The sequence below is a fragment of the Dermacentor albipictus genome, chromosome 10, assembly GCF_038994185.2.
Source record: "Dermacentor albipictus isolate Rhodes 1998 colony chromosome 10, USDA_Dalb.pri_finalv2, whole genome shotgun sequence".
Taxonomy (NCBI): Eukaryota; Metazoa; Arthropoda; class Arachnida; order Ixodida; family Ixodidae; genus Dermacentor; species Dermacentor albipictus.
In genome coordinates, this window is record NC_091830.1 from 50447514 (window position 1) to 50474891 (window position 27378).

At 47.4% G+C, this 27378-nt stretch overlaps 2 protein-coding genes across 4 annotated transcripts in view; one reads left to right on the forward strand and one right to left on the reverse strand.

Moving 5' to 3' along the window:
* The window catches only part of LOC139051033 (excitatory amino acid transporter 2-like), an 89526-nt gene that overhangs the window by 17054 nt on the left and 45094 nt on the right, over positions 1-27378 (reverse strand). The window contains exons 2-3 of the mRNA XM_070528052.1: positions 16105-16145; positions 1470-1668 (exon numbers count right to left, since the gene is read on the reverse strand). Coding sequence (XP_070384153.1) covers positions 1470-1668; positions 16105-16131 — 226 coding nt within the window. The 5' untranslated portion in view covers positions 16132-16145. The remainder of the gene's footprint in view (positions 1-1469; positions 1669-16104; positions 16146-27378) is intronic.
* Positions 1579-27170, forward strand: LOC139051034 (zinc finger RNA-binding protein-like). Of its 3 annotated transcripts, none has more exons than XM_070528054.1 (3): positions 1579-1713; positions 24281-24568; positions 26484-27170. In XM_070528054.1, the coding sequence occupies exons 2-3, from the start codon at positions 24281-24283 to the stop codon at positions 26847-26849; spliced, it is 654 nt and encodes a 217-aa protein (XP_070384155.1). In that variant the 5' UTR covers positions 1579-1713; the 3' UTR covers positions 26850-27170. The 3 variants fall into 3 exon arrangements, with proteins under 3 accessions (XP_070384155.1, XP_070384156.1, XP_070384154.1); XM_070528055.1 differs by lacking the exon at positions 1579-1713 and adding an exon at positions 15754-16093; XM_070528053.1 differs by lacking the exon at positions 1579-1713 and having other exon boundaries at positions 24023-24568.

Sequence of the window (27378 nt, forward strand, 5' to 3'; positions counted from 1 at the left end):
GAGAGTTGCGATGCGGCCGAGCCAGCGCATGTGAAAGTAGATAACCGGTTGGGGAGGGTAGTGCTGGCGTCGGCGATTGGTCTGCTTTCCCTAACTTATATCTTGCGGTGGCTGGCCGAAAATCGTGGCGGCGTGCAACGGACCATCAGAAATGCTGCTAAAACGGATCCTCAACAGAGTAGGATTGGCAGAACAATGTCGTATACGTGGCTGAAAGGTCTAAACGTTATACTGCCACGCAAAATCTTTTATGACAAGCAAATAAATCCGTGATCTCCGGCAGCTCCGAGTAGCCAGTGCCATAGCCATCGACGGGCAGCCATCTTCAATTTTTTTCGGAACGGGGCACTCTCCGGGTATTGAGAAGCATGTTCAGTGTTGTTCGGCATATTGATGCGTTTTTAACGCGTACGCTTTGAAGCGGTGAGTTTTCCCGATTTTGTGACGTCGTGGGACAGAGAGGGAAGGTGGACGCTGCCCGAACAAGTCGGATCAATAGCAATTGGTCAAACGACGCATAGAATGAGACATTACTATTTTTGTTTCGTTCAGTGCAGTCATGCATAACCAACGTGCACATATCATATCAAATGGGGCATTTTCGCGGTTTTCGTGACGTCGCTTCACAGACAGGCGCAGTGGGTGGTGGCTCACAAATTTTTTTGGCCAATCATGGAGGGCTGGTTGCAGAATTGGAACAGAAAATTTTCAAATAGCTTTACGTTATAGCGCCTCTGATTAGGCTTTACTATATCTGTTACACTCTTATCATTCTGCGCATGTATACTTTGTCCTGTAAATTTATTTATGCATTTGAAGAATTCCTGCGTCCTTTTTCGAAATGCAGTAAGTGCGAACAAAGCATGGCTCGAAAACAGCATGGCTCGCAAACAGCATGACCACAGCATAGCCAACCCGGATCCTGTAGTCTTCGGAGTAACAATCTGCGGAGCCATAGTGCAGCCGCCGCGAGTGGGGCTCCTACGACAATGTTTCTCGCCTCGTACCCACGCCACAAGGCCGACATGTTAATGGATCTCTAAACTATTGTTTCCACAAGAACCGACGCATTTGAGCCTAAAACGATTCTCGCAGATTTTCTGGTGATACAAACACCGAGGAGCAACGCTTCTCCTCTTCACTGGAGCACTATAGCGCGACGTTGTCGGACAGTTGAACTGTCTCTCGCTTAACGGAGCGTGTACTGACCGTTCTTTTTTCGGCATTGTATGCAATGTAGACAATGTACGCAATTCACTCTTCAGCAATGTTCGGGTAACAAGGTCTACGTAAGGTGGATTACTCTCTGCCTTTTAGCCTTGACATCCAGGGCCTTCACTGTGTCTAAAAAGCAATGCCAAATTTATAGAAAAACATCGCTGCAGAGATATGTGACCGCGGCGGCGGGCACGGAAGGTGGCATCGGATAGCGGCCAACTTCGGCGCTTCATTTGGAGCGATTCGCTCACCTGCGATGACGGAGGAGAAGACGAGCGGCAGCGTGAGCATCTTGTACATGCGCAGGAGTATTTCACCCGGCACCGAGAGAAGAGTGGTGATGTCCTCGTTGGGCTCCGCAGCCGCCACCGAGTAGCCGACGATCAGGCCCAGAATAATGCCGACGATGCTCAAGCTGAGCTGCAGGTGCTTCTTCGTCCATGCCAGCACCTGCGAGGTTCACAAGACGCTCGTGTGCGGTGCAGTCGTCTTTCGGTGAGTCAATCCTGCCTGCGTTAGTTTTACTCGTATAGGTGTATTTTTGTTAGTCTACAAGCTATACGTAGCAATATTTCGCCATTTTCCCCTCGTATTTTCTTCTATTACTTTAGTCGTTAATTTCTCTTTCTCTTGGTAAAGATTTTGGGATAGTCAGACGATCACTTGCCAAATTTGGCGTCATCATCATCATCATCATCATCATCATCATCATCATCATCATCAGCCTTTCTTTATGCCCACTGCAGGACGAAGGCCGCTCCCAGCGATCTGCTATCACCCCTGTCTCGCGCTAGCTGATTCCCAACTTGCCCCTGCAAATTTCCCAATTTCACCAACCCCACATAATACTGTGCAGTCCTCGACTGCGCGCCCCTTCCCTTGACACCCATTCTGTAACTCTAATGATCTAACCCTGGTCTGCACTAATCATTACACCACCTGCCCAGCTCCATTTTTTCTCTTAATGTCAACTCTCTTCCTGTCGCTTGACGCTACGCCTAACGTTGCTCGATTCATCGCTCTTTGCATGGTTTTTAACTTGTTCTCGAGCTTCCTTGTTAACCTCCAAGTTTCTGCCCCATATGTTAGCACCGGTACAATACAGTGATTGTGCACTTTTCAACGACAGTGGTTAGCTCCTAGTCAGGATTTGGTAATGCCTGCCGTATGTGCACTCCAACCCATTTTTATCCTTCTGTAATTTTTCTTCTCATAGGGCTGCCTATGGGTAATTGGCTTAGATAAATGTAATCCCATAGAGACTCTAGAGGCTGACTGGCGATCATGAATTCTTGTTTCTTTACTGGGCTGCTAAACACTTCCTTTTTCCTCTGCATATTAATCTTCAACCACACTCGTGCACTTTCTCGGTTAAGGTCCTTAATCATTTATTGTAATTCATCTCCAGTGTTGCTGAACAGGACAGTGTCATCTGCAAACTGAAGGCTGCTGAGATATTTGCCGTTGATCCACACTCATCAGCATTCCCAGTGTAATAGCATGAATACTTCTTCTAAACATGCAGTGAATTACATTTGCGAGACATTATCTCCTTACCTGACCCCTTTCTTGATGGGTAATTTCCAGCTTTTCTTGTGGAGAACCAAGGTAGCTGTGAAATATTTGTTGATATTTCCCAATATATTCACGTATGCTTCCTGTACTCCTTGATTATGCAATTCCTCCATGACGGCTGGTATCTCTACTAAATTAAGTGGCTCTTCGTAATCTATGAAAACCATATGGAGAGGTTGATTGTACACCATAGGCTTCTCAATCACTTAATTGATGACTTGGATGCGATCCATTGTAACATATCCCTTTCCGAATACAGCTTGTTCTCTTGGTTGATTGAATTCAAGTGTTTCCTTAATTCTAATGGAAGTTATCTTGGTGAATACTTCGTACAATACTGAAAGGAAGGTATTGGACCGATAATTTTTCAATTCTTTAACGTCTCCCTTCTTATGGATTAGTATAATATCGGCATGCTTCCGGCTCTGTGGTATACTTGAAGCCGTGAGGCATTCCGTATAAAGGGCGGAAAGCTTTTTAGGCATAATATCTCTTCCATCTTTGAATAAATCGACTGGTATTTCTTCTCCTGCGGCTTCTCTAAGGGATATGTCTTGCAAGGTCATTATAACTTAATCGCTAGTTATATAAGGAGCCTCTGCATGCTGTTCATCACTACTTCGAATGAAAGTAGCGTGGCTGTTCTGGACACTGTACAAATCAATATAGAATTCTTCTACTGCTTTTACGGTCTCATCGAAATTGCTGATAGCGTTACCCTGCTTATCTGTCTTTGGATGCATATTGCCTTGCCCTACGCCAAGTTTGCTTCTCAATGATTTCATGCTGCGGCCATTTTTATTGCTTCCTCAATTTTTCTCATGCTATAATTTCGAATATGCCTCACTTTCTTCTTGTAGATCAGTTTTAACAGTTCAGCGCATTCTATCTGATCTCTTGAGGTATACACTGTCATGTTTTGGAGTTTCTTTTCTAGGTCCTTTGTTACTTCGGTGAGATTACCTGCTGGTAGCCTTGGTGCCTTACCTCCAAATTCAGTTGCTGCTTCTGAAGTCAGCCTAATTACAGTTTCTAGATATTGCCCCTAGATATCTTCATTTTTCTGTTCTGAAGCTGCTTATTTGTTTGCGAGCGCCAGCCTGAATTCGTCTGCTTTTACCCTTACTGCTTTTAGGTTTGCTTGTTCCTTCTAGACTAATTTTACTCTTTCTCTGCTCAAAGTGAGAGAAATCTTAGACCTCAATAACCTAAGGTCACAGCCCTTTACCCTACCTAACATTTCTGCATCCTGCACTATGCTGGGTTTGGCAGAGACTATGAAATCTATTTCATTTCTTGTTTCTCCATTAGGGCTTTTCCAGGTCAACTTCCTGTTATTGCGCTTCTTGAAGAAGGTATTCATTATTCGGAGCTTATTTCATTTAGCGAATTCTACCAACATATCTCCATCTAGTGTTCCTATGGTTGATGCCGTAGTTTCCACTTGCTTTCTCCCTACTTTTGCATTGAAGTCGCCGATGACTTCAGCATACCGAGTTTGCACTTTTCTCATTGCTAATTCAACGTCTTCATCAAACTGTTCTATTCTTAATCGTCATGACTGGAGGTTTGAACGTAGGCTTGTGCTACATTTAATCTATATCTCCTATTTAGCTATATACCGACAACTGATATACCATCTCATTAAGGCTGTAGAAAACATCAATGTTCGCCGCTATATGGCCTTATTGATTAGAAATCCTATCCCGTATTCTCTCTTATCTGGAAGACTTCTGTAACAGAGGACGTGGCTGTTAGTCAGCCCTGTATAAGCCTCATCAATTTTAACATTACTAAGGCCACTAATATCCCAGGAAATGCCTGACAATTGCTCAAGGAGCCCTGCTAAGCTATGCTCATTCGAGAGGGCTCGCGTGTTAAACGTTGCCAGGTTCAGTTTCCAATGGCGGCCTGTCTGAATCCAGAGATTCTTAGCACCCTCTGTCACGTCGCAGGCCTGACCCCAACCTTGGTCAGGTGTACCGTAGGCACTGGGGACTGAGGGCCATGCGTTAATTGCAAGTCCTGAGGGAGGCAGTGGCTGAATGCTGCGTCAGGGACGCCAATTCTTGTTCTGCTGAGGGAGTGCCTCTGCTGAATCTTAGTGACATTTCCTAATTTGTTTGCACCTGGACTAATATAGCACCATTCGCTCTCAGCAATATTTTTGTCAGGTGTCAGGCTTCACTTCTAGTCCGAAAATGTAGTGGAGTAAGCTAAAGAATCTTGCCGTATTTCTAAGCTAATGAAAAACAACGCAGATGATTTTCTGGTCAGAGTGTGTAATGGTAACAGATAACAGCCTCTTGCAAGGTTCAGTTTTCTTTTTGTTTAAAATATCTCATAATTGAACTGCAAACCTAAGGAGTAATGTTACTCTATAAATAATAACGCAAACTTATAGAGAACAACGATGCCGTTGATTTCTTTGTTTAATAGGTTTATCAGGTGCACAATGCAAAATTTTCAAAGTTGTTGGTTCTCAAGGTATGGAAAAGCCCGCGTTCAAAACACGTACATAAACCCGCCGTGGTTGCTCAGTGGCTATGGTGTTAGGCTGCTGAGCACGAGGTCGCGGGATCGAATCCCGGTCACGGCGGCCACATTGCAGTTATAAACTAGCAGTTTTGGTCTTATTACTTTATGATCCTACCAAAATAAAATAATGCCATTGAAGAACAGGAAAAAAACACAGTTTACGAAGATCCTCACGTAAGATTAACCTTTCTGACCAACACAAAAATTTAATTGAAATTGGTTCTGCACTTATCTTATGTACAGTACTGCTCTGCGAGCAAATTTGGAAGCAGAAGTTGTAGTTCAGCACAAGCTGCGGCGATCCTTAATTAGAAGTCCACTTTGCAAGCACAATCTTTTCGTTTGTTTGCCGGAAATCGGTAAATGAAAGAAAATATAAAGTACAACGTTTAGAGCCCCGTATCTAATCACGAAAACCCAATACCACAAATCTGAAGACTTTCTCTGCTGGAGCGCCCAAGAGTAAAAACACGATGCGGAAGCTACAATGTTTGCAGCTTAATTACTTGATATCGTAACACTGCATTGTTCGCGAATTCTTCGAACGTTCTACTCACAATTATCTAGCGATGTTCCATTTTGGGGTTTACGCATGGGGTGTCATTATGGTCCACGTTAAATGCCCCAATAAATGTAGTTTACAGAAATTTCATGGTAGTTGTTCAGTTGTGCAGAGCGAAATGTATTTTTGTACCCATTTGCTTATGCTTTAAATCCTCTGTTTTTTTTTGCTTGTTTGTTTTTAACTATGCCCCAAATAGTATGTTTTCTTGCGAACTGTGTTAAAGAATAAGGTCCGCCAGTGTATGCTGACAAAGACTCATATATTTCTTGCCATTTCATTAGTTTACATATCTGTTAAGGCTAGTCCAAATGGGGACACCTGCACTCCTGCGGTGTTGCCCCATTAGTCGCCTAAAATGAGTATTGAGAACGCATAAATTATCATTTTATTTTATTTTTGCGTTAAATGAAAGTCCCATCCGTTTAAAATCAAGAAAATATACTTTGACAAGCGTCCGAGCGCCATGAATAGTTTACTGCAATGCTTGTTTCTACGAAAAAGTTTCGGTTTTGGTTTCTAGGAGCTGTACGTGTCATGACGTCATCACTGCATCAGTTAGCTCTGTTCTTGCGATCGCTGCGGCGCCCTCACGCGAAGGCAGCAAAAAGAAAAACGCTAGAAGCACATTTCCTTATATATATTTTTTTCTTTTTCGTGCTCAACGTGATTATACCAAGCCTTATTTCTGTGTGGTGTAAAAAAACAGCACAATTTTTTACATGGATGGAGACAGAGTCGACACGCACCAGGATTGACACTATTGTGCGCCACGTTGACAAAATTTATCCTCTGTGTCAAGAAGTGCCAATGACGTCGATGATGCTAGGTCCGTCAAATTGGCATAAAATCATATGTAAGTGTTTCCCAAGCGGCACACTCGCAAAGTGTTATTTTTTCGCTTGCGAGAAGCATGCGATACCGAGTTTAACCAACACTCAAACATGTGTCCGTACTCTCTTAGATTAGGGAATACACATTTTTCTTTCATGTTTAATTAAAGGAGCGAGTAAGTTTGTGTGAGCTAACAGTCCACGGGAAGAGCCCACATTCTAGTACACTCTGCCCACGGCGCACTAGAGCATAGGGCAGATCGGCATATACTGAATAGCACGATCCATGCTCATTTCAGGGGCGTGAGACAGAGCGTTAGTGAGCGATTGAACGTCGGTATGGCAAATGAGTTCTGTGGAATCCCGCAAGGGGGAGGAAATTTTTAATGAAAGGGAAAATTGTCATCCACCCCTGATGTAGCACGAAGCTACAAAGGAAACCCATACGGGTTTCTCAGAAAGAAAACTTCCCTGTTAAGGAAACGTTCGTCCCTGTCCGGGATAAGTGAGTGAGTGAGTGAATAAACTTTTATTTGGTCCAGCAAAGCGCGATAAAACGCGCACTTGGCTAATCCCACGACGGGACTGACAGATCTAGTCTGCCGGCCCGATCGCGGGCGCGCTGGACGGCCAGGATTTGATCCTCAAAGACGGGACTTCGCAGGAGGGCGTCCCACTCTTCCTTGGTGAACTTCGGGCCCAGCGACCCGCACTCCCAGAGCATATGAGGCAACGTAGCTACCTCACCACAGGCCACGCAAGAACAATTCGTATAAATCTCTGGATACATGCTATTAAGGGACGCCGGATTTGGGTACGAGTTCGTTTGTAGAAGTCTTAGTGTGACCGCCTGCGGCCTGCTTAATTTGGAGTGAGGCGGGGGGAAAACCCTTCTCTCTAAGTAGAAGAATTTAGTTATTTCATTGTGTGTGAGAGGAGCGTCTCGGTGTCCGGGGAGAGAGTCGCCCGACCCGAGGGCAGCGCGGTCGGTAAAGCCACGCGCAGCCTCGTGGGCAGACTCGTTGAGGTTCAGAGGAACCCCCTCAATCGCCCCGACGTGTGCAGGGAACCAAAGGATCGAGTGCATGGAGGTGTTGCCGTGTTTGGCGCCTTTCAGAATTTGAACTACCTGCCGGGCTACCCGGCCTTTCTGGAATGCCCTGATGGCGGCTTTCGAATCGCTATACACCCTGTCTCTCCGACCGTCTTGCATGGCGAGTGCAATGGCCACTTGCTCGGCCACCTCTGGGTTCGTCGTCCGGACGGAAGCACAGTTGATAACTTTGCCCAGCGTGTCAACGACGGAAACCGCAAAAGCCTTGCCGTCTCGGTATGCAGCTGCGTCCACGAAGCTTGCTGCGATTTTGTCCCTGTTTACTTGCTGTAGCATATTCAATGCTCTTGCCTTGCGACGACCTGCGTTGTGAACGGGATGAACATTGCGGGGCAAAGGGGCGACCACGATCTTCTCCCCTATTTCTCTGGGAATTTGGGTGTCTTCAGCCAAGTTCTTGGTTGGTGCGAGTCCGATCTCCTCGAGGATACGCCTGCCGGCCGGCGTGGTGGAGAGCCGAGTTAGCTGGGCCCGTTCCTGAGCCTCGGCTATCTCCTCCATGGTGTTGTGTATGCCGAGCCGAAGGAGGTCCTCTGTATGCGTTCTGACGGGCAGCCCAAGGGCTCTCTTGAAGAATTTTCTAATGAGGGCATTAAGCTTTTCCCGCTCGGCTCTGAGCCAGTTGTGCATGGCCACCGTGTAGGTGAAGTGACACAGCACAAAGGCGTTGATGAGCCGAAGCAGGTTGTCCTCCTTGAGGCCACGATGTCTGTTCGTGACCCTTCGTACAAGGCGAAAAGCATTGTCGGTTTTCGCAATTATCTTGCGTAACGCAGTGCCGTTGCCGCCGCGTGATTCTATAAACATACCCAGGACTCTGATGGTGTCGACCCTGGGTATCGGGTCACCGCTCCGAGTGAACAGGTGAATGTCACTTTCCGAGACCGGTTTCCAGCCCTTGGGTCTGCGCCCTTTTTCTTTTCTGTAAAGGAGAAGCTCAGATTTGGTCGGGGAGCATCTGAGTCCGGTGGGTAGCAGGTACTGCTCCGTGACGTCTACCGCCTCTTGCATGGCGCTTTCCACTTGCCCTTCGCTACCGCCGGTGCACCAGATGGTGATGTCGTCTGCGTAGATGGTGTGTTTGATACCTTCAACTTGGGCCAGATTCCTCGAGAGGCCGATCATGCAGATGTTGAAGAGCGCAGGAGAAATGACCGAGCCTTGCGGCGTGCCCCGTGGGCCCAGGATCACCTCGTCGGAGACAAAGTCGCCGATCCGCAGCTTCGCTTTCCTCCCCGTCAGGAACGAACGGACGTAGTTATATAGTCTGGGGCCCAGCTCGAGGTCTGCCACGGAGGCCAGAATGTATTCGTGGAGAACGTTGTCAAAGGCTTTCTCGAGGTCGAGTCCGAGCAGGGCCCTGGTGTCTCTGGTACTGCCGTCGATGATTTGATGTTTGATCATCTTCATGGCGTCCTGCGACGAGAGGCCGGCACGAAAGCCAATCATGTTGTGAGTATAGATGTTGTTCTCTTCGAGATATCTGTTTAGTCTGTTGAGGACGACATGCTCCGCCACTTTCCCAACGCAGGAGGTGAGAGAGATAGGTCGGAGGTTGTCCACGTTCGGAGCCTTGCCGGGTTTGGGGATCAGGACGACGTTGGCGGTCTTCCATTGCTCTGGGACGCTGCCGTTTTTCCAGGTTTCGTTGATCTTCTCGGTGAGGTATGCGATCGAACCGTCGTCAAGGTTCCGCAGCATCTTGTTGGTGATTCTGTCGGCACCTGGCGCACACTTCCCCTTGAGCGCGAAAATGGCTTGCCTAATTTCCCCCACGGTAAAGTCTTCGTCCAATTCCGGACGGCTTGGGCCGAGGTAGTCAGGAAACCGGTCTTCCTCGTTTCCACGCTTTATGGGAAGGTATTTCTCCATGAGCTTGGCAACCAGCTCGTCCCCGGAACAGGATGTGGTAGCTTCGTGCAGGGCTCTGGCGAGCGTGTGTCTCTGACTGGATCTGGTGCTGCCCTCGTCGAGGAGATGTTTAAGCATGCCCCAGGACTTGCCGTTACGCATCTGCCCGTCTATCGAGTCACAGACCTCGTCCCATTGCTGCTTGCCGAGGGTCTGACAGTGATCTTCGATGGCCTTGTTAAGCTCGGAGATCTTTTTCCTCAATCTTCGGTTAAAGCTTTGTCCCTTCCATCTTAGAAGCAGCGCCTGCTTGGCCTCGATCAGATGGGCCAGCCTACTGTCCATCTTTTCTACCTCCAGGTCGCTGACGATCTTCTTAGTGGATGACTCGGCGTCACTCTTGATACGCTCGCACCAATCTTCCAGGTCTTTGGGGACGGGTGCGCTGTCGTTGCCGCGGAGCTTGCGAAAAAGGTCCCAGTCCGTGACAGTGAATTCCCTGGATTTACTTCGGGTGACTTCGAAGCGGGTCTCGAGCACATAATGGTCGCTACCAAAATTTATTGCGGTGTTGCTCCACTCGGCTCCCTCGACGTTCTTCACGAACGCCAGATCGGGGGTGGTGTCCCGGCTCACCGAGTTGCCGATTCGGGTGGGGAACGCCTTGTCCGTGATGAGCGTGAGGTCCATTTCGTTGGCGTTCTGCCACAGACCCCGGCCCTTGCTCGTGTCGTAGACGTACCCCCACACGCCGTACGGTGCGTTGAAATCTCCGACGACGACCAAGGGATGGGTGCCGGCCAGGTCGACGGACTTCTTGAGTATCGTTTTGAACTGCTGTTGCGAGTGCCTAGGATTGCTGTAGATGTTGAGAATAAACACGCTGTTTCTTCGCTGGTTGCGTTGTCTCGTGTTGAGCAGAACCTCCGCCATGACGTATTCGACCTTGCAACTCGCCAGCTTCAGGTCGTGAGACAAGTGTGTAAGCCTCCTGTCAATTAACGTGCACACTCCCCGACCTTCGCCCTGCACGGAGATGGCACGATAACCAGAGAGGGATGCGGCAGAGACGAGGGTTTCCTGTAATGCTATTACTTGTGGTTTGTTAGGTAGCGATATTTAAATATTGCTGCAAAGGAGCCCTCCTATTGGAGTACCCCCTGCAGTTCCATTGCCAAATTTTGAACTCCTCTTTGGAACTATCCATGATTAGATAAAGTGTCCGGGGTACCCGCTGTAAGCACAGGTGCACGCAAGAAGTTCCCCCCACTCTGACGAGCCGATGTACTCGTAGCCCTGATCTGAGTCCCCGACGCGTTCGCAACAACAACCTGCATCGGAGTTACGGACGTATTATTATTCGGGATCACCAGACGCTCGAGGGCGTCCATGCGATCGGCCAGCGCGCCTAGGCCTCTCCTCGGGTCTCCAAGGGCGACTTGCACCTGTGCTAAGCCTTGTTGTAACTGCTGCACACTCTTAGTGAGCGTAGCCAGCATGCCTTTTATCTCATAAGTTTGCGAGTCTGAATCGTCCTTACTGGAAACTGCCCTACGCTTGGCGGCGCCGGCCGAGTCGCAGACCGGAACTGGTGCTTCTGTGGCGGTCGGCGCCGACGCGTTGGATGTAGCACTCTGACTGATTACCAATTTCTTAATCTCTGTCATTTCACTAGCCATCTTTCTGATCATTTCTTTTAAGTCCGCGTTTTCCTTCATAAGGCGCGCTACCTCGGCGTCCCTGGATTGCTCTGGAAGCGGGTCGCGTGGGCCCCGGTAGGATCTCGCGTGGGCGCCGCCAGCAACCATATCTGCCCACGATAGCGTCGACTTTCTCTTCCTCTGCTGGTCGGCACTGGACCCATACCGGGCCCTCGAGACAGAGCGGCTCCTGGAGCGGCTTCCGGATCTGCCCCTGGACATAGATCTGCCCCTGGACCGGGATCTTCCCCTGGACCTGGAACGGCATCCGGAAGGCGGAGAGGGGCTCCTGGATCTAGAGCTCCCGCGAGCCGCAGAGCGACCGGCGGCGGCCGGGAGTTGTCGCTCGCCCATGGCGAGGGCCGGAGACTTGCTTCTATTGGCTCGGGATCGGTCCCCGCGCCTGCGTCTGACGAGGTACGGCGTCTGGTACCTCTGCTTGCATTCCTTGGCAGCGGTGAAGTGTCGGCCTCCGCACAGCCTGCATTTGGGGTCACACTTGTGTTGTTCGTCCGGGTTGGCGATGCCGCATCCCCTACACATAGTTTCGTCCGGCGAGGGGCAGACGTCCGCTCGATGCCCGAGGCGGCCACAGGCGTAGCACACCTCCACTTGCTTCCTATATAATGCACACCTGACAAGTGTGCCACCGTACGACACGTAGTTTGGCACCTTGTAGCCGTCGAAGACCACAACCACGGTGCCCGTGCTCTTGATTCGTTTGGCTCCCAAGGCCAGTGGGTTCTTCGAGTTGACAATCTTGCGATCGAGCTCCTCCGGGCCTTCACTCGGTGCGATGCCGCGGATGACGCCTTTGCACGTAGAGTTGGGCGCTGCCTCGTACGCATTCACCTCGTGCTGCTGGCCGCCAACAGCGATGCACTCGACCCTGACGTAGAGGGTCGCATTTTCTCTGCTGGGGGTGCTGATGACCATGATATTTTGTTGGAAATTCGGGCACATCGTGTCCGAGTCCCGCTTCGCCTGATCGAAACCGACTGCGTTCCATATGGCCTCGGCCACAACTGTCGCCCCCACCTTGCTGATGTTCAGACCTCCCTTCGGCCTGACGATGATCTTCGCGTCTTCTTTGGGCAACGGAGGCATCCTTCCACCCCGAATAATTTTGGCTTTAGCGCTGCTGCGGTCTCGGTGACCCTTTGCGGTCGCGTTGCCATTTGGCTTAGCGCCGGTAGAAATGGCACCAACTCGCTCGACGGGCGGTGATTTGGCTCCGGAGCGCTTGGCAGCAACTGTTTGCCATCCGAGATCCTTGGAAAATTCCTCGGGAGTCAGAAGCTCCCCTTCCACTTCGCATTCCATCACGGCAGACACTGACGAGAAGAGCTGGCGCCGCAGCAGCACTTCGCCGCGCTAACACAAGCGCGGCAAGGGTTAGCGTCGCAGCGGCGTAGCCTGGACGGAAAAGGCCGATAAAATCGCAACAAGGCCACCCACCTTCAAGAGTCGGGTGTCTACGGGATCGCCACAACTTAAAGAGTCCGTTGGCACTAAAATAGTTGAACTGGGCTCAAATTAAATCACCGAAATCATTTTCAGAAGAGGGAGCCGGTCTTCGCCGCCTACTGGCACGTTCGTCGTCGTCGTCTCGTCTTGTCCGGGATAACGCTCATCCAGAATAAAGTTGGTTCTGGTCCGGGCATCCCGGACCCCGACGAACTTTTACTCAAGTGCAAAGATTTCTTTTTGAGAAATGCCTATGAGTTTCCTTTGTATACCTTACTTCGTGCTACATTCGGGTGGATGATACTGACGTCCCTTTAAGGACGTCAGTACGAATGGAAGCAACTACCGGTTGGCGAGAGTACAAACAAAAGACAGTGACCGTGATTTCGAGGGGACACGATCGAGTATGAACGCGGGTGACTGTGAGCGAGCGCGGGTGGACGCGAGTATAGCATGCGAGTGGCGTGTGGTTGACTGGGAGCGGACGAGAGTATGAGCGTGACCGCGTGCCGGTAAGTGCGAATGGAAGTGACTATGAACGTGTGTGAGTGTTTTGGGGGCTTATGAGTGCGCCTGAGTAGGAGCGTCAGTCAGTGCCGACGAGTGTGAGTACACGTGGGTGTGAGTGAGTCATCATATAGCCCGCGAAAATATTTGTGAGTAGGAGTGAATACAGTCCAACGCCTCTGCGGCGAAATTACCTGTATAACGAAGGATTGATAATGTCCCGGCTGAATATACAGCTTTTTGAAATATGCATTGTGAGCGCCTTTACAACGAAGACCACGACAACCAATTTGCCAGAACATGGGAATTTAGGCGTCCCCTGCGGCCGATTTCTGCTGTACAACCATGGCCTCCGAGTTTGACGCGCCGGTTGTTTCAGAGGCTATAGTGCGACGAACGTCACACAGCGTTACGTGCTTTCTGTAACGCATCAAACGGTTCGATTTCAGATAAATACGTTTTTCGCAGTTGATGATGTGATCATGTAATCGCAACTGTCTGCATCTTTAAACGCATCTGGGATGTAAAGAAAGCGAGTACCAACGAATGCAGCAGTGGTAAACGAACCAAGAATATTGAAGGCAAGGGAGGCGACAGCCGCATTCGACGATTCGCACATTTGTGTTGCGTAGTATGCCGTGGAGCATGCTGTGGACCTCGGCGCAATATGGTTGACTGCAATGGTGCATTCTATCACAAAGTAGGCACAAAGAAATAGTGTTTTATTTCACTAACCATCCCTCAAATTTCTGCTAAATAAAAGCTTTTAGTTTTTTTGTTGAACGTTCTTAGCCTGCTCTATTATGAGCAGTGCGTTGCTAGAGAGTTTTAGAATTGCGGACCGAAGAGTTGGTTCCCCAAACCCCATAGGGTAGGCTGCTCTTGGGTTTAGAGGAGCACCGGAGTTTGAGAATTGGGTCAAGTGCAGACATCGTTGGGTCGAGCGCTCGAGACGCTGCAGTGAGGGAAATAAAGAGGTGCTTGAAAGCAAAAATGAAGAAACGTTTTTTCTTACAAGTGAAAACGAACAGAATGCATTTTTGAGCAAACAGCGGCACAGAATAAAATGTGTACTGTTGTGCGAATAGTGATTTTTGAGACCGAATTGAATGCGAATCGAATAGTGCCATAAGCAGATCGAATCCATTTGATTATCCAATACATTTAGAATAGTTTCCGAAGAATGAACAGCCGTTATTATAATTAATGTAAAGCGATGTTAACATCACAGTATTCCTAAGGTTAGCAACTTTCTGTCATTACATCTATAGAACTTAATGAATCGTCGTTTACTAAAAGCACTAATGGAACATTAGGAGCATGTGAATAGTTTGCTCGCATGCACAGGACTTTTCAGAGTGCGAATGATCGCTTTACAGCCTGTGCACAAGTGCTCATGTTTTTGTCTATAGTATGCGCACTGGGGGGGGGGGGGGGGGGGGGATTTGCCGTACTTTTGTTCCAATTTTATGTTTACTTGAGCGCATTTCATGTGTTGAAATATTCGAAAAGTATCCGAAAATTACTCGTATTTACCGATAGAGACTATTCGATTCGTTATTCGAAAGTTTCGAATATTGGCAGGCCCCTAATAAAATGAAATAAACGCGATCACTGTGTTAGTACTAAGTATGGTGTTTTAGGCCAAGCAAAGCCAACAGAACCCAAGTGCTCTCTTATGGTGTTCTCTTGTGACGCGCTTCAAAACGGCTGGTTCGCCTGTGTTAAAGGCCAAAAATCACTCGAAGTACAACAAGCTTGCTCTGCGACCATCCGCTGCACGCTGATTTGAGGTGGGCTGACATCGCAGATCTCTTTCTGCCGTTGCCAGAAGCGATTTACCGACTACGTGACTGGGGGCTCGCAAAAGATAAGGCTCGACGTTGGAAACATCGAAGACGACGTCCTACGGAGAATGTTCCGTTTTGAAGGGGAGAACTTCGATGAATTGTCATCATTGAATTGTCATCATTGAATTGTCACCATGAATTGTCACCACGAATTGTCATTGGCGAGGGCGACCCAAGACGGCTAGGCGAGCCACGCTAGTTTCCCAATTTTGGGTCTTGGGTCAACACGAACGCAAGAACCCAGGGCTGCCTTGGGTTCTGCGCGTGCGCACTTGCACAATTTCTTTTGTGGTACCTAATTCTAAAACTCTCCATTGTGTGACTGCATAACAAACAATTCGGCATGTCCCGAGCACTTTGTTTTAAAGCCGGTTTACATATCATCTTTTTCAATTCACACACTCATCTACAGCCATTCGCGCGCGAACCAACTCCAGCCACCTATTGAGGGCGGAGAGAGGCTTCCGCGCGAGTCAACGCGGGCGCTCACGAGGTGGCGACAGCAGTTCCGTAAAAGTTAACGCGACCGCCATGTAGCTTTCCGGTCCGTGCAAGCTTCCGCTGGCGTTACCACGCTTCTCCATTCATTGCAATACAATGTCTATAGTTGTTGCTGGTTCAATTCACGACATCCTTGAACATGTCTCGGCATGACCGACAGCTTCGCTGCATTCACACACCACTGCGGTATCGAGCAGGAGCGTACTAATGTTGGACTCGCGCGAATGCGACCACGAATTGCTTGCCTCCACCGTGCGCGCGGCTTCCTGAGCAGCCAACGAGAACACGGAGAGTCACCGGTGGTTGCGCGTGCGTGATTTGCGTATTACATCGCCCTGCTTATTACAACCCATCGCATCGGCGCTGAAGACTCTCTGGTAAGTACTACCTTTTCTTTCCGGGTCGTCTCTTCCATCTTTCAGCCCCAATCTGCAAGGTAAAAGAACAAAGTTTCGGAATTACAGCAACGTCGAGAAGCCGGCTCTGTTTTCTGTTTTGAATTGACTCTCCCACATACTCCATGCATTGTTTGCCAACTCCTTACAGCCACATGTTTCACGAAAGGAGAGTTCGAGAAATGATGCAGTTCGCGCCCGAAGATTTAATCGAACTCGTCCTGATTTCAGCTTGGGCGATCGTGAGAGTTTCCTTTTTTCAGTATTTTATTAATTTCTGTTCCAGTCGTTTACGAGGGTGGGGCTTTTGACATTTTATCCTATTGAGTGCGATATGCTGGCTGGTTTATTAGTTTCTTTGGATCCAAGCAACCTTTTGTTCTATTCCGAACATGGATTCACTGATCAGAATGCAGTCATACTATTGTGATAGTACATAAATTATGCTACTGTGTATAGACAGAATTTTTGTGTTAGCTGAAACCTTTGGTGAGAACCTACATTGTAAAATTTATTGTTATTGTCGTTATGTATATTTGTGTATGCTTGAACACACATACGTATCAAGAAACTACATGGCACACATCCGCAAATTGTTATTCCAATAAAAAATCGGTGCACAGCGTGTCGCAATTAGTAGATGCTATAACACTCTTCCCTATGTTTTTCAACGGGAAGTTAGTGAAATATTCATACACCAAGCAGCAACACGATGAAAACCACAATAAATTTATTTCCTATCTTTTAGCAGGGTACCAGTCTTTATCAAGAGTGATTCGACACTATACCGCAGAAAGCTTGTACGTGTCTATAGTATCACTTTTAATTAATTACTTTATTTACTTATTCATACTTTTAACCCTCACTTGAGGGTCGTTACAGGGAAGGTCAGTAATTGAATTGCACATAGGACAAACACCGAAGATCATTTTTAGGAGAACATTTGTAACACATAGAACATTTGTAGAAAAAACACAGTTACATGCAAGGAATAAATAATAAGCTATACAGTTTGAGCGAAATACTTATCAAGACCAACCTCAAGATCACTCACAGTACTTTTTTTGTACCACATCATTCGATAATTCATTCCACAGTTTAATAGCGTCAGGACTGAAAGAAAAGCGGAATAAGTCTGTTCGAGCTATTATTTGTTGCACGAATGTACTGCGTGGTGTTCGTGGGAACCTTTGGTAAAAGAGCGTTAGATAATCATCCTTGTTTATTTTCACCTCTGCGTGCAGTGTTTGAAAAAAAAAACAGTTTCAATCGCTGCTTCTGCCTTCTTGATTCCAGTGGTTCCAAGTTACATATTTTTAACAGTTCTGTTACCGAGTCACTTCGTCGATATTTAGAGCAGATAAAGCGAACTGACATTCTCTGAATTCGTTCTAGTTTATGTTTTAAAACCTTTTGGTGGAGGCTCCACACAGCACCAGCATATTCTGGGCTCGGAGAGATATGTGTCTTGTATGCAATCAACTTGACATCTTTCGTCGCCTGGCGCAATTTCCTTCGCAGGAAGCACAACTTATGATAGGATGATTGACAAATATTTTCAAAATAGGGACGCCAGTTCAATTTATATGTTATGGTTGTATCCAAATACATGAAACTACATACTTTTACCAGTACATTATCAGCAATATTATACGTGAACGAGATCACTTCCTTTCTATTTGTCATGGTATAAAGTTTGTAAACAGGGATAAAGTGCCTCAGACAGGCTGGCCAACGTTTCGATAGGAGGACCTATCTTCGTCAAAGGCGGCCTCGTCATCCTCGGCGTGTTAGTTTTAAAGGGTTAGTGCAGTGACGTCACGTGCGGGTGTTGTCGCTGGCGGCTGGTTTTAAAGAGAGATTACAAGAGGAAACAAGCGCTGTCGTCCGACGTCTGTGAGCTTCATTCTCAAGACGAGGGGACAAGAGCGTGAGAGTGGGCACGCGGGGAGAAAAGAAAAGAAATAGAAGCAGAAAAAAAGGGAAAAAAGGAAAAAAAGGGGGGTGGGGGAAGCCAGGGCGGCACCAAGACAGACAAAAAAAAGGGGGGAGTGAAAGAAAAAGAAAGAGAAAAATGAAATCTTTAAGGAATACGGGGGCTTGGGAGCGTGTTGGGGATGCGAAAGGTTCGGAGGTATTCGGGGAGGGTCGTTGGCGGCATGTTTTTGAGACATTAGAACGGCCGGTCAAGCGGTCAGTGCGCGAGTAACACAAAAGACAAAAAGAAGAGAGAAAACCCAGACACACACAGACACACAAAAAAACATGAGTTGAAAGTGACTTGAGTAGCATAGTAGTAATACGTCGAGTAATTTTGAAATAGTTAAGGTGGCGACGAAGACTCTGCGGTGCAATGAAAGGCAGCGACATGGTCTTTCAAGGGGCACTGCCCCACGCGCTTAACGTAGGTGTCGTTACGGCATATGTGTGTGTAAGTGGTTTTTTAAAAATTAATTTCCATGCCCCATTTTGGACACCATGAGCTTAAGTTTTGAAGGCACTGGTTGATTTTAAATTGATCTTCCCTGCATATTCCCGGACAATAAATTAGGCAATCACCTGCGAGAAGCTTAATTTTTACACGTGATTGGACATATCACTGTATAGCAAAAAAAAAAAATGGTGTTCCTAATACGGAACCCTACGGCACACCCGAATACAGCTCACAATTTCCCGACATAGTATCTGCCACTCTGAGTGCTTGTTGCGGTTCATTTAAATACGCTCCTATCCAATCGAGAACATCCGCACTAAGACCGACATCGCGAAGCTTGAAAAGCAGTTTACGGTGTGAAACTTTGTCAAAAGCCTTCGCAAAATCTATGCATATAACATCGACTTATTGCACACAGGCATCTATAGCAACACAGAAATCATGAATGGTTTCGATCAACTGCGTTACGGTTGAAAGGCTACTGCGGAAGCCATGCTGAAACGGACATAATAAGTAATATTGTCCCAAAAATTGTCGAATGTCTTTTGCCACTATATGCTCAAATATATTAGAACACACCGATGTGAGAGACACAGGCCTATAATTGCTCTACATACAATATTATTCTATTGCCGCCCTTAAATGTTGGGACAGCAATCGCTCTATGCTAATGTTGACGTAGCGAGTGGCATTTTAAAGAGTTCTGAAATATAATTACTAGGTAATACGACAACCACTCCGCGAATCATCGCAGAAACTCTTTCGGTATACCGTCAGGACCACATTACTTTTTCGTGTCCAAGAGGGGCAGCTGATCGAATATGCCTTCTCGGTTAATGGTAATGTTATCTGCCTGAAGTGGCAATGTAGGACCCGATTCATATTCTTTGTTGTCATCTTGGTCCGTACAGAACACTGCCTGGAAATACCGATTGAATCTGTCATTGATATCAGACTTTTCCGTAATTACTTCCGTTGCCTCTACAATCTGTTCAATTCCTTCATTAGTTTCCTTAAAAAACAGTCAATACATTCGTGATGAGCTCTTCAGAAAGTTAGTGAGGGTGTTATTAAAAAATTGATATTTTAGACTGCGCAATCTCTGCCTTCAAGTTTTCTTTTGCACGAGATATCTGCATCGGGGCCCTTTTATTTTCGCGCCATCTTTTTATTCTGCGCTTCATCTGAATTATTTTTCTGCTTATCCATGGGTTTCTTAGTTTTCTTTTTGTGCGAATAGGTACGTAATGTAAATAGTACTGCACAATTTTCTTAAAACGTTTCCAAAGCTGTTGAACCGACTCAAGCCTTGATATAATGTGAAATTCGCCAAGCGGCGTTTCTAAAAATCAGTGATAGTCGTATCATCAGCACGACCGTAGTCTTTAACATGTGCATAAACAAGACGCTTTGCTCGAATGCTAGTGTCACAACACGCCAACCACAACCATTCTGTGGTCACTTTACTTGATATGAAAACTAACACTAACAATTAATGACTGTGACGTAGGGGTGATTCTTGTGCAGTCTTTTACAATTTGTGTGAGATTATCAGAAAACATTAGCTCTGATAGCCCATCAGCGCTACGGGTTTCTACATGAGTAGTTGAAAAACTTGATATGAAAACTAAGACTAACAAATAATGACTGTGACGTAGGGGTGATTCTTGTGCAATCTTTTACAATTTGTGTGAGATTATCAGAAAACATTAGCTCTGATAGCTTGTCAGCGCTATGGGTTTTTACATGACCAGTTGAGAAACTTTCCCAGTTGATATGCGAGTGTTTAGAGGACGTATATATATATATATATATATATATATATATATATATATATATATATATATATATATATATATATATATATATATATATATATGGTGAGATATTGAGAGAATAAGAAGTCAAGGAATATGTAGGGCTTCGTTCAAATAGGTAAGCACGCACTACGTGGCTTCCTAAATGAAAACCGATGTCTTCAAAATTAACTATGTGCCAAGTTTACATTTACGTTTGCTAATGATAAATAAAAAAATAATTAAGAAAGTAAAAAGGGCGAACTAAATTCATCGCAGTGGACGGCGACGTGATGCACTTTTTACAGGGATGTGAAATTTGTTGCGTTCAGATTGCTGTTAACGTGTTAAAAAGTTTCGTGAAAATTTAAGATTGCGTCTAGGTATGCCTGACTGATCTTATTTGAAAGCATCCAGAAATACAAATATTAAGCGACCGGGCTCATTAGTTATGAAGGATGTAACGCCAAAAAGCAACACAGCGGTATTTGGAAATGCAATTAACGTCAACGTTTCGACATGTTGATTATAAACATCAAAACAATTCGTCTTATTGAAGCGCTATAAAAAATCCGTTGGGTGTCGAGGATCACATTTCGTCGACAACATAGACAGACATCGTAGTGGAAATACCGACAGCTCAAGCTGAACCCACGTTCTGGCTTCCTGAAGCAAAGTGTTGGGGAAGCGAAATTAGTGCAAAATAAAGACGGACATTGTTGTCGATGAAGAGGTAAAAGTTGGTAGGAATGAACACGAACAACGAAGACTCTTAAACGTCTAAAATCCAAGAATTGGATGATAGACCTTTAGAATATCACGCCGGCGACCGTGGTTTGACCAAGATCCCTAAAGAACACACCTTTTCACACAAAGGCTCGTTGACGAGCTTTGACAAGAGCTCTGCCAGTCATTGCCTTTCCGCAGCGCATATCGCGGGCAAATTGCAGATCACGTGTCCTAGCTGTAGTCTCGGGTCTATCGCACTCATCGCAGTCCGGGTTGTCTGCACGGCCTATAGAGTCTATACGTAGCGCCTAGTGAATGCCCCACGATGTGTAACGTGCGTGCTAAGTTTACGCAACTTCATTTGGCGGTGGGCGGCAGGCCAGTAACTTCATGTGCACGTTTGAGTCGAATCCGTGAAGGCGGCAATGACAGCGACTTGGCTGCGCCCGGCGTGTCCCGGTATGTTCGCCCAATAGTAAATACACACACTAGAGCGTTAGAGCGTCTGTTAGAGACAATGGGAGGGTTCGCTTCCGCGACGTTATTGTAGGGCCATCTTAGCCTCCTCGTCGGCGAGCTCATTTCCGTCTGCTAATCAGCGTACGGACAGCTTGAATCTACCCCTTCCTTTTGCTGCGGACTGCATTCTGGCTCACCTATAGGGCAGAAACCTGGAGGCTTACTGAAAGGGTTCTACTCAAATTGAGGGCGACGCAACGAGCTATGGAAAGAAGAATGATAGGTGTAACATTAAGGGATAAGAAAAGAGCAGATTGGGTGAGGGAACAAAGGCGAGTTAATGACATCTTAGTTGAAATCAAGAAAAAGGAATGGGCATGGGCAGGACATGTAATGAGGAGGGGAGATAACCGATGGTCATTAAGGGTTACGGACTGGATCCCAAGGGAAGGGAAGCGTAGCAGGGGGCGGCAGAAAGTTAGGTGGACGGATGAGATTAAGAAGTTTGCAGGGACGGCGTGGCCACAATTAGTACATGACCGGGGTTGTTGGAGAAGTATGGGAGAGGCCTTTGCCCTGCAGTGGGCGTAACCAGGCTGATGATGATGATGCATTCTGGCAGACGCAGCCAGGTCACAAACGTCCAACCGCATGTCCGTTGTCGCTCTTCCCGCTCACGTGGCTCTCACAGCGACTCTTTTTGTTGTATAAGCTATGTTGCAATTTATTTGAGTGCAGAAGATTGCAGCAGTTTTCTTTGTTGTATAAGCTATGCAGAAACTATGTTTTCAGTTTTCCTTTACGGCTTGATCTTTACGTAAAACAATGCGTCACTCTAAAGAAAGTGCTGCGATGTTGTGATGTCCTTCAGCCGCTGCCATTGTTCACAAAGGGGGTGGAGGATCCCTCAAGTGGCCATTTGAACGGCTTTTCCCTCCGCCTCCTGTTACACTGTACTGTGACTAAGCAAATAAATAAATAAATAGTCAAGTAAGTCAATAAATCAAGCAAAAATCAATCAAGTAAGGTCCTTTGCGCCCCCTGAGAACATTTATAACTGCACAGGTACGATGAGGAAGTACGCGCGGGAACTGCGCTGATGGCGTCTGCAACACGTCGTCTGTCTTCAAGGTGAACTACAACAAAATTTTGGGCCATATAATAATATAAAGAGGCCTCGATTCAGATAATGCCAGACACAGAACAGCCTCCGTTGAAATTTTCATGCTTCAAAAGTCAGTGCACGCGTCTTGAAGCGCTCGCAAAGGTAGGTGTTTTTAGCATCAAAAGTAAAAAAAAAAAACAAGAAAGATAAAAAGAAAACCGTGCCATTACCGCTTGCCGGAAATGACGGATGATTTAGGAAGCCCGAATCATCGGCGTGACCTCCGATAATAAACGGGGCCTCGTAACGGCCCGCGACTCCCTGAAAAAAATCTGGGAGGCGACGTGCTGGGAATTACGTCATAGCCGCTAACCACCAGGTGCGCGCGTCGTCTGCTTAGGCGCTATTAAACGGCTGCTAACGGCAAAATTAGACGATTGTCAGACATTCAGCTCGGTGAATATTTGGTTCGGTAGCATGTCTCACTACCAATTTATCGAAAGCGAAAGCTTGTCACAGTTGGTCTTTGGAAGAGCTCTGACGAACTAAATATTCGGAAATTGTAAAAACTACATACTGCACCCTCTCGTACATAAGACGATCACACCAAATATGTATGAAGGTTTGGAGACATAAGTTTTTTTTTTAAATCTGACACTACAGTTGGGTCTTAAAATGCTGGACCTGCCGCCATCTGCTTTGCTGTGACGTCACGACACAGGGCGAAGTATGCAGACGTCGTGAAGTGATATGGTTAGAGCTACAGTGACGTTAAAAATAACAATAAACAAAAGTAAACAGCAAAGCTGTTCGCGCGTGGTAGCCCCAGCGATCGCAGAAACGGAAGCAACCAATGTATCAATGACGTCATGATGCGATAACCACTTGGCTACCAACACCGAAACTAAGGCCGAATTCTCAAACCTTTTCGTTCGTAAGTGATGTTTACTACTGGCTGGTCACCTTCGCAAATAATGTCTGCCGTCGGGATCGGCTGTAATGTTATCTTAGGAGCAATACTAGCGTAAGAGGCCTTTGTGAATAACGGCCCTGGTTTGTAAAACATGTTATGCATCAAATTATTTAGGGCGCCCTGGCCCTTGCTGGCAGCAGTGGTGTCCAAAACATGGTGGTCGTCACGTGTAACCGGCTTTGCAATTGCTTCCGGCGCAAGCAGCCTGCAAAAGCGTAGCCTTCGAGATCAGCCCCTCTCTTTTTTTTTCACTCCGAGAAAGTGGTCGCTAGGGACTGGATACGCCACCACTCTTATCCCCTTGAGTTTAGAGGGTTTGTGCGTTCACGTAACGAAAAAAAATGCCATTTGAAAGGAAAATTTCACGAAAATCGGTATTCCTTTAGCAATACGTAAGTACACTGTTACGCCACTGGAGAATCAATGCCCGGGGTAGTGACGTCAGGGGCTATCTTTCGCTTTCATAAGTTCCTTATGTTGTCTCCGAAGTAGTCGTGTCGCTCGCAGTCTTAGTTTTGCACGCGCTGTGCGCAGGCCATAGCTCGCGAACACCCGTGTAAAAAAAGAAAATAACTTTCTCGGTGTCGCGTACTTGTGGAGAATGGCAGTTCGAGAGTGGAACCTGTGGAACGGCGCCAGTCCGTGGTTAGAAGACGCCAAACGCTGTTCGCAGATGGCTTCGACGCACTTCGCCTGCAAGGAGTGCAGCATGCACTTCAGCGGTCCCATGCCCTACATGGACCACCTGAAGAGCGCGAGGCACCTGAAGAGGGTCGCCGCTCACAGGCAGATGGAGGCCCTGATCGGAGCCGGGGCCGAGGTTGTCAGCCCGGACGCCATGTTGGAAGTCACGTCCACTGCCACGGGATTGACGTCGCTGCAGGTGGCGCCTTTGCCTTTCGTCTGCAAGCTGTGCGACGTTGCCATGAACTGCGAGGATGCCCTGATTGCTCACCAAAAGGTTGGACGCTCTTTCTTCTTTCAAGGGTCTCTGTCGGCCCGACGTTTGTATCGTCGTTATTGCTCGCTCAGGGCACTTAAATCAGGCTGCGTAAAAGTACTTCCAACTAAAAAAACAGTTCTGAGGTTTTACGTGCGGTGACCACGATCTGATTACGAGGCGCGCCGTGGTGAAGGACACCGGATCAATGTTGACCAACTGGCGTTCTTTAACGTGTACGCAGTGCACGGTACACCAGCTTTCTTGCGTTCCGCCCCCCATCGGAAGGTGACCTTCGAGCTCGGGAATCGAACCGTCGACCTCGCGCTCAGCTGCGCAAGGCCATAGACAGCCGCCGCAGCGGACTGTATGTGTACTAGCCAATTATTCAGCTTGACGGATGTGTTAGCGTGTGCTCGAAAGTGCCCCGAATGACTGTTTCACGTGTAAGCCGCAGCAAATAAACCTCCCAAAGTAACAAACGTCGAAAAGATACGTTGTCGATAGAATACAGCGGACAGGGGCTCGCTTAAAAACAAAGAAAAAGAAACAGATACGAAAGAAAATGGGGCGGGGGCTTCCAACATAATGGAAAGCTCCGGGTTGTCTAACGTGCATCCTGCCCAGGAAATGACAAGCGGTCTTTACATCATGCCCCGATTGGAATGCGGTCGCCTCGACCTTGTGTCGAGAGGCAGAATGTTTGCTACGCGCCTTACGTTGTCATGTCGGGTAAAACATTCGTGCAAAATGAACACGCGGCGTTTGTTGTAGTCAGCTTCGGTACTGAGAGCGAAGGGTGCTGTATACATGCAGGAATGCACTAACGAACCGTGTTACAAATTGGGATGTCCCGTACACCTACACATTTACCTACAACGCGAACAAATCGGGCGACCCGCCGTGGCTATAGCTTCGCGGCTATGACATATAACGCTGCTGAGCCCCAGGTCGCAGGTTTATACCGGCCTGCAGTGGTCACACTTCGATGGGGCGCAGCACGAAAAAAGAAAAAAAAAAATGAGAACGCTTGTGTACTAAGATTTGGGTGCACGTTAATTAATTGCAGGTGGTCAAACGTAATCCGGAATCCTCAGGCCCCCACCACTGCGCCTTTTGTTCCTTGGCCTTTGTATGCCTGTAGCTTTGCTGTTTGAGTACATATGCGCTGCATGAATTTTGTTCCTCAGCCAGCTCCATGCTCTAATCTTGAAAATAAATATCCTGCTGTTTATTCGTTCATCAGATCGAAATATTACCTCTGTTGTCATTTATTTAAGGCTTATTGACTTGGGTCGTTCGGACAAGTTTAGCGTAATGCCATTGGACTTTCGCGTCAGCTCGTGGTAACAGAGATACACATTGTGCAATTAAACTAAGGAAATTGATTTTTTTTTTTTGCATTTTACCTTCCAAGCCACAGTACGATTATGAGGCACGCCGCAGTGGGGGATTCCGCATTAATTTCTGAGTCCCTGGGGTTCTTTAACGTGCACCCCATGCACGGTATACACGGGCGGTTTCGCACTTCGCCCCCGCAATAGTGCGGCCGCTGTGGCCGGGATTCGACCCCGCGACTTCGGGCGCAGTAGCGTAACGTCAAAGTCACCATGGCGGTTACATTGTACAATCGCCCGCATACATTATAATGAGAGCTGGGGCATGCTATTATAGTTCGTGTGCGTGTTACAGAAACGCGGACGCGGTACGCTTCTCTGAGGTATGCCCTGTGAGAGAGTTGCAGAAGTCATGATGAACGTTTGCAATTAACAGACACGCATGGCTTCTTTGTTTATTTTACGCAGTAGCGTAATTTGACAGCGCGGCCTAAATTCATGTTCTTCTTCAGTGTCCCTGTAAGAGTCTGGAGTGTTGCCTTGACGACGCTCCTGCCGTTCCAAGCGTTCACGCAACCCACGTTTGCATCGTGTTTCAGGGTAAAAAGCATCAGCGGGTGCTACAGCGAGAAGAAGTCCTCCGACAACTTGCCGCCGGCAGGAACGTAAGCCGGGAGCTCCCGGCCGAGTCGGCGACGGGCCAGGCTTCGACGCTGCCAGTGTCGACCGAGGCCGGGGCGCGAGGTCAGCCGACGAAGGACGAGAACAAGGACGAGGGCGTCGACCTGTCCTGCCGCTTCTGCGGCATCGTCCTCTTCGAGAACCTCGGCTACAAGCTGGAACACCTGGAGACCGACGCTCATCGCAAGAAGAAGATGCAAGCCGTCGGAGGACAAGACGTTCGCGAAGAGGGCCAGAAGCCGTCCGCGGGCGGAGATACGGAAGCGGCTAACGGCGTTGAATGATGGCGTTTTGCGGCGGAGCCTCGAATGACCGTTGCCGCGCTCAGCGTGGCGATATTCGTTTCGGTTTCCGAGGGCCGTACTTTGTAAGGATTCTTTTCCTCGTACGTTCCTTTTTTTTTTCTGTCCTACGTCGTTGGCTCGCACGCGCGGCCCCGGTCACTATTAATTGCCGGGATTGGCAAACAAGCCCGACGATTTACAAGAGGTGATTCCAATGAGAAGAATCCATACGAATTACGGCCCGTGACGTCTTTCTGCGTTTAGTGCACTCCAGATGACGATTTCTCGAAAAAAAAAGGTTCCGACTCACGTTAGAACTTCTATGCGTACCTCACTTTCGTGATACGAAGGAAGACGCAATGAAACGAGAGAACGCACAGGCAAATGAATTGTGTAATTGAAATTTCTAATCAGTTTATATGTTGTTTAAAATCATTATCAAATAATGTTTAATAAAAGTTAGGATAGTATGCTTGAAAAGCTTCCTTCCCTTTATACGCAATGGCCCACGGCTTCAAGTGTACCAGAG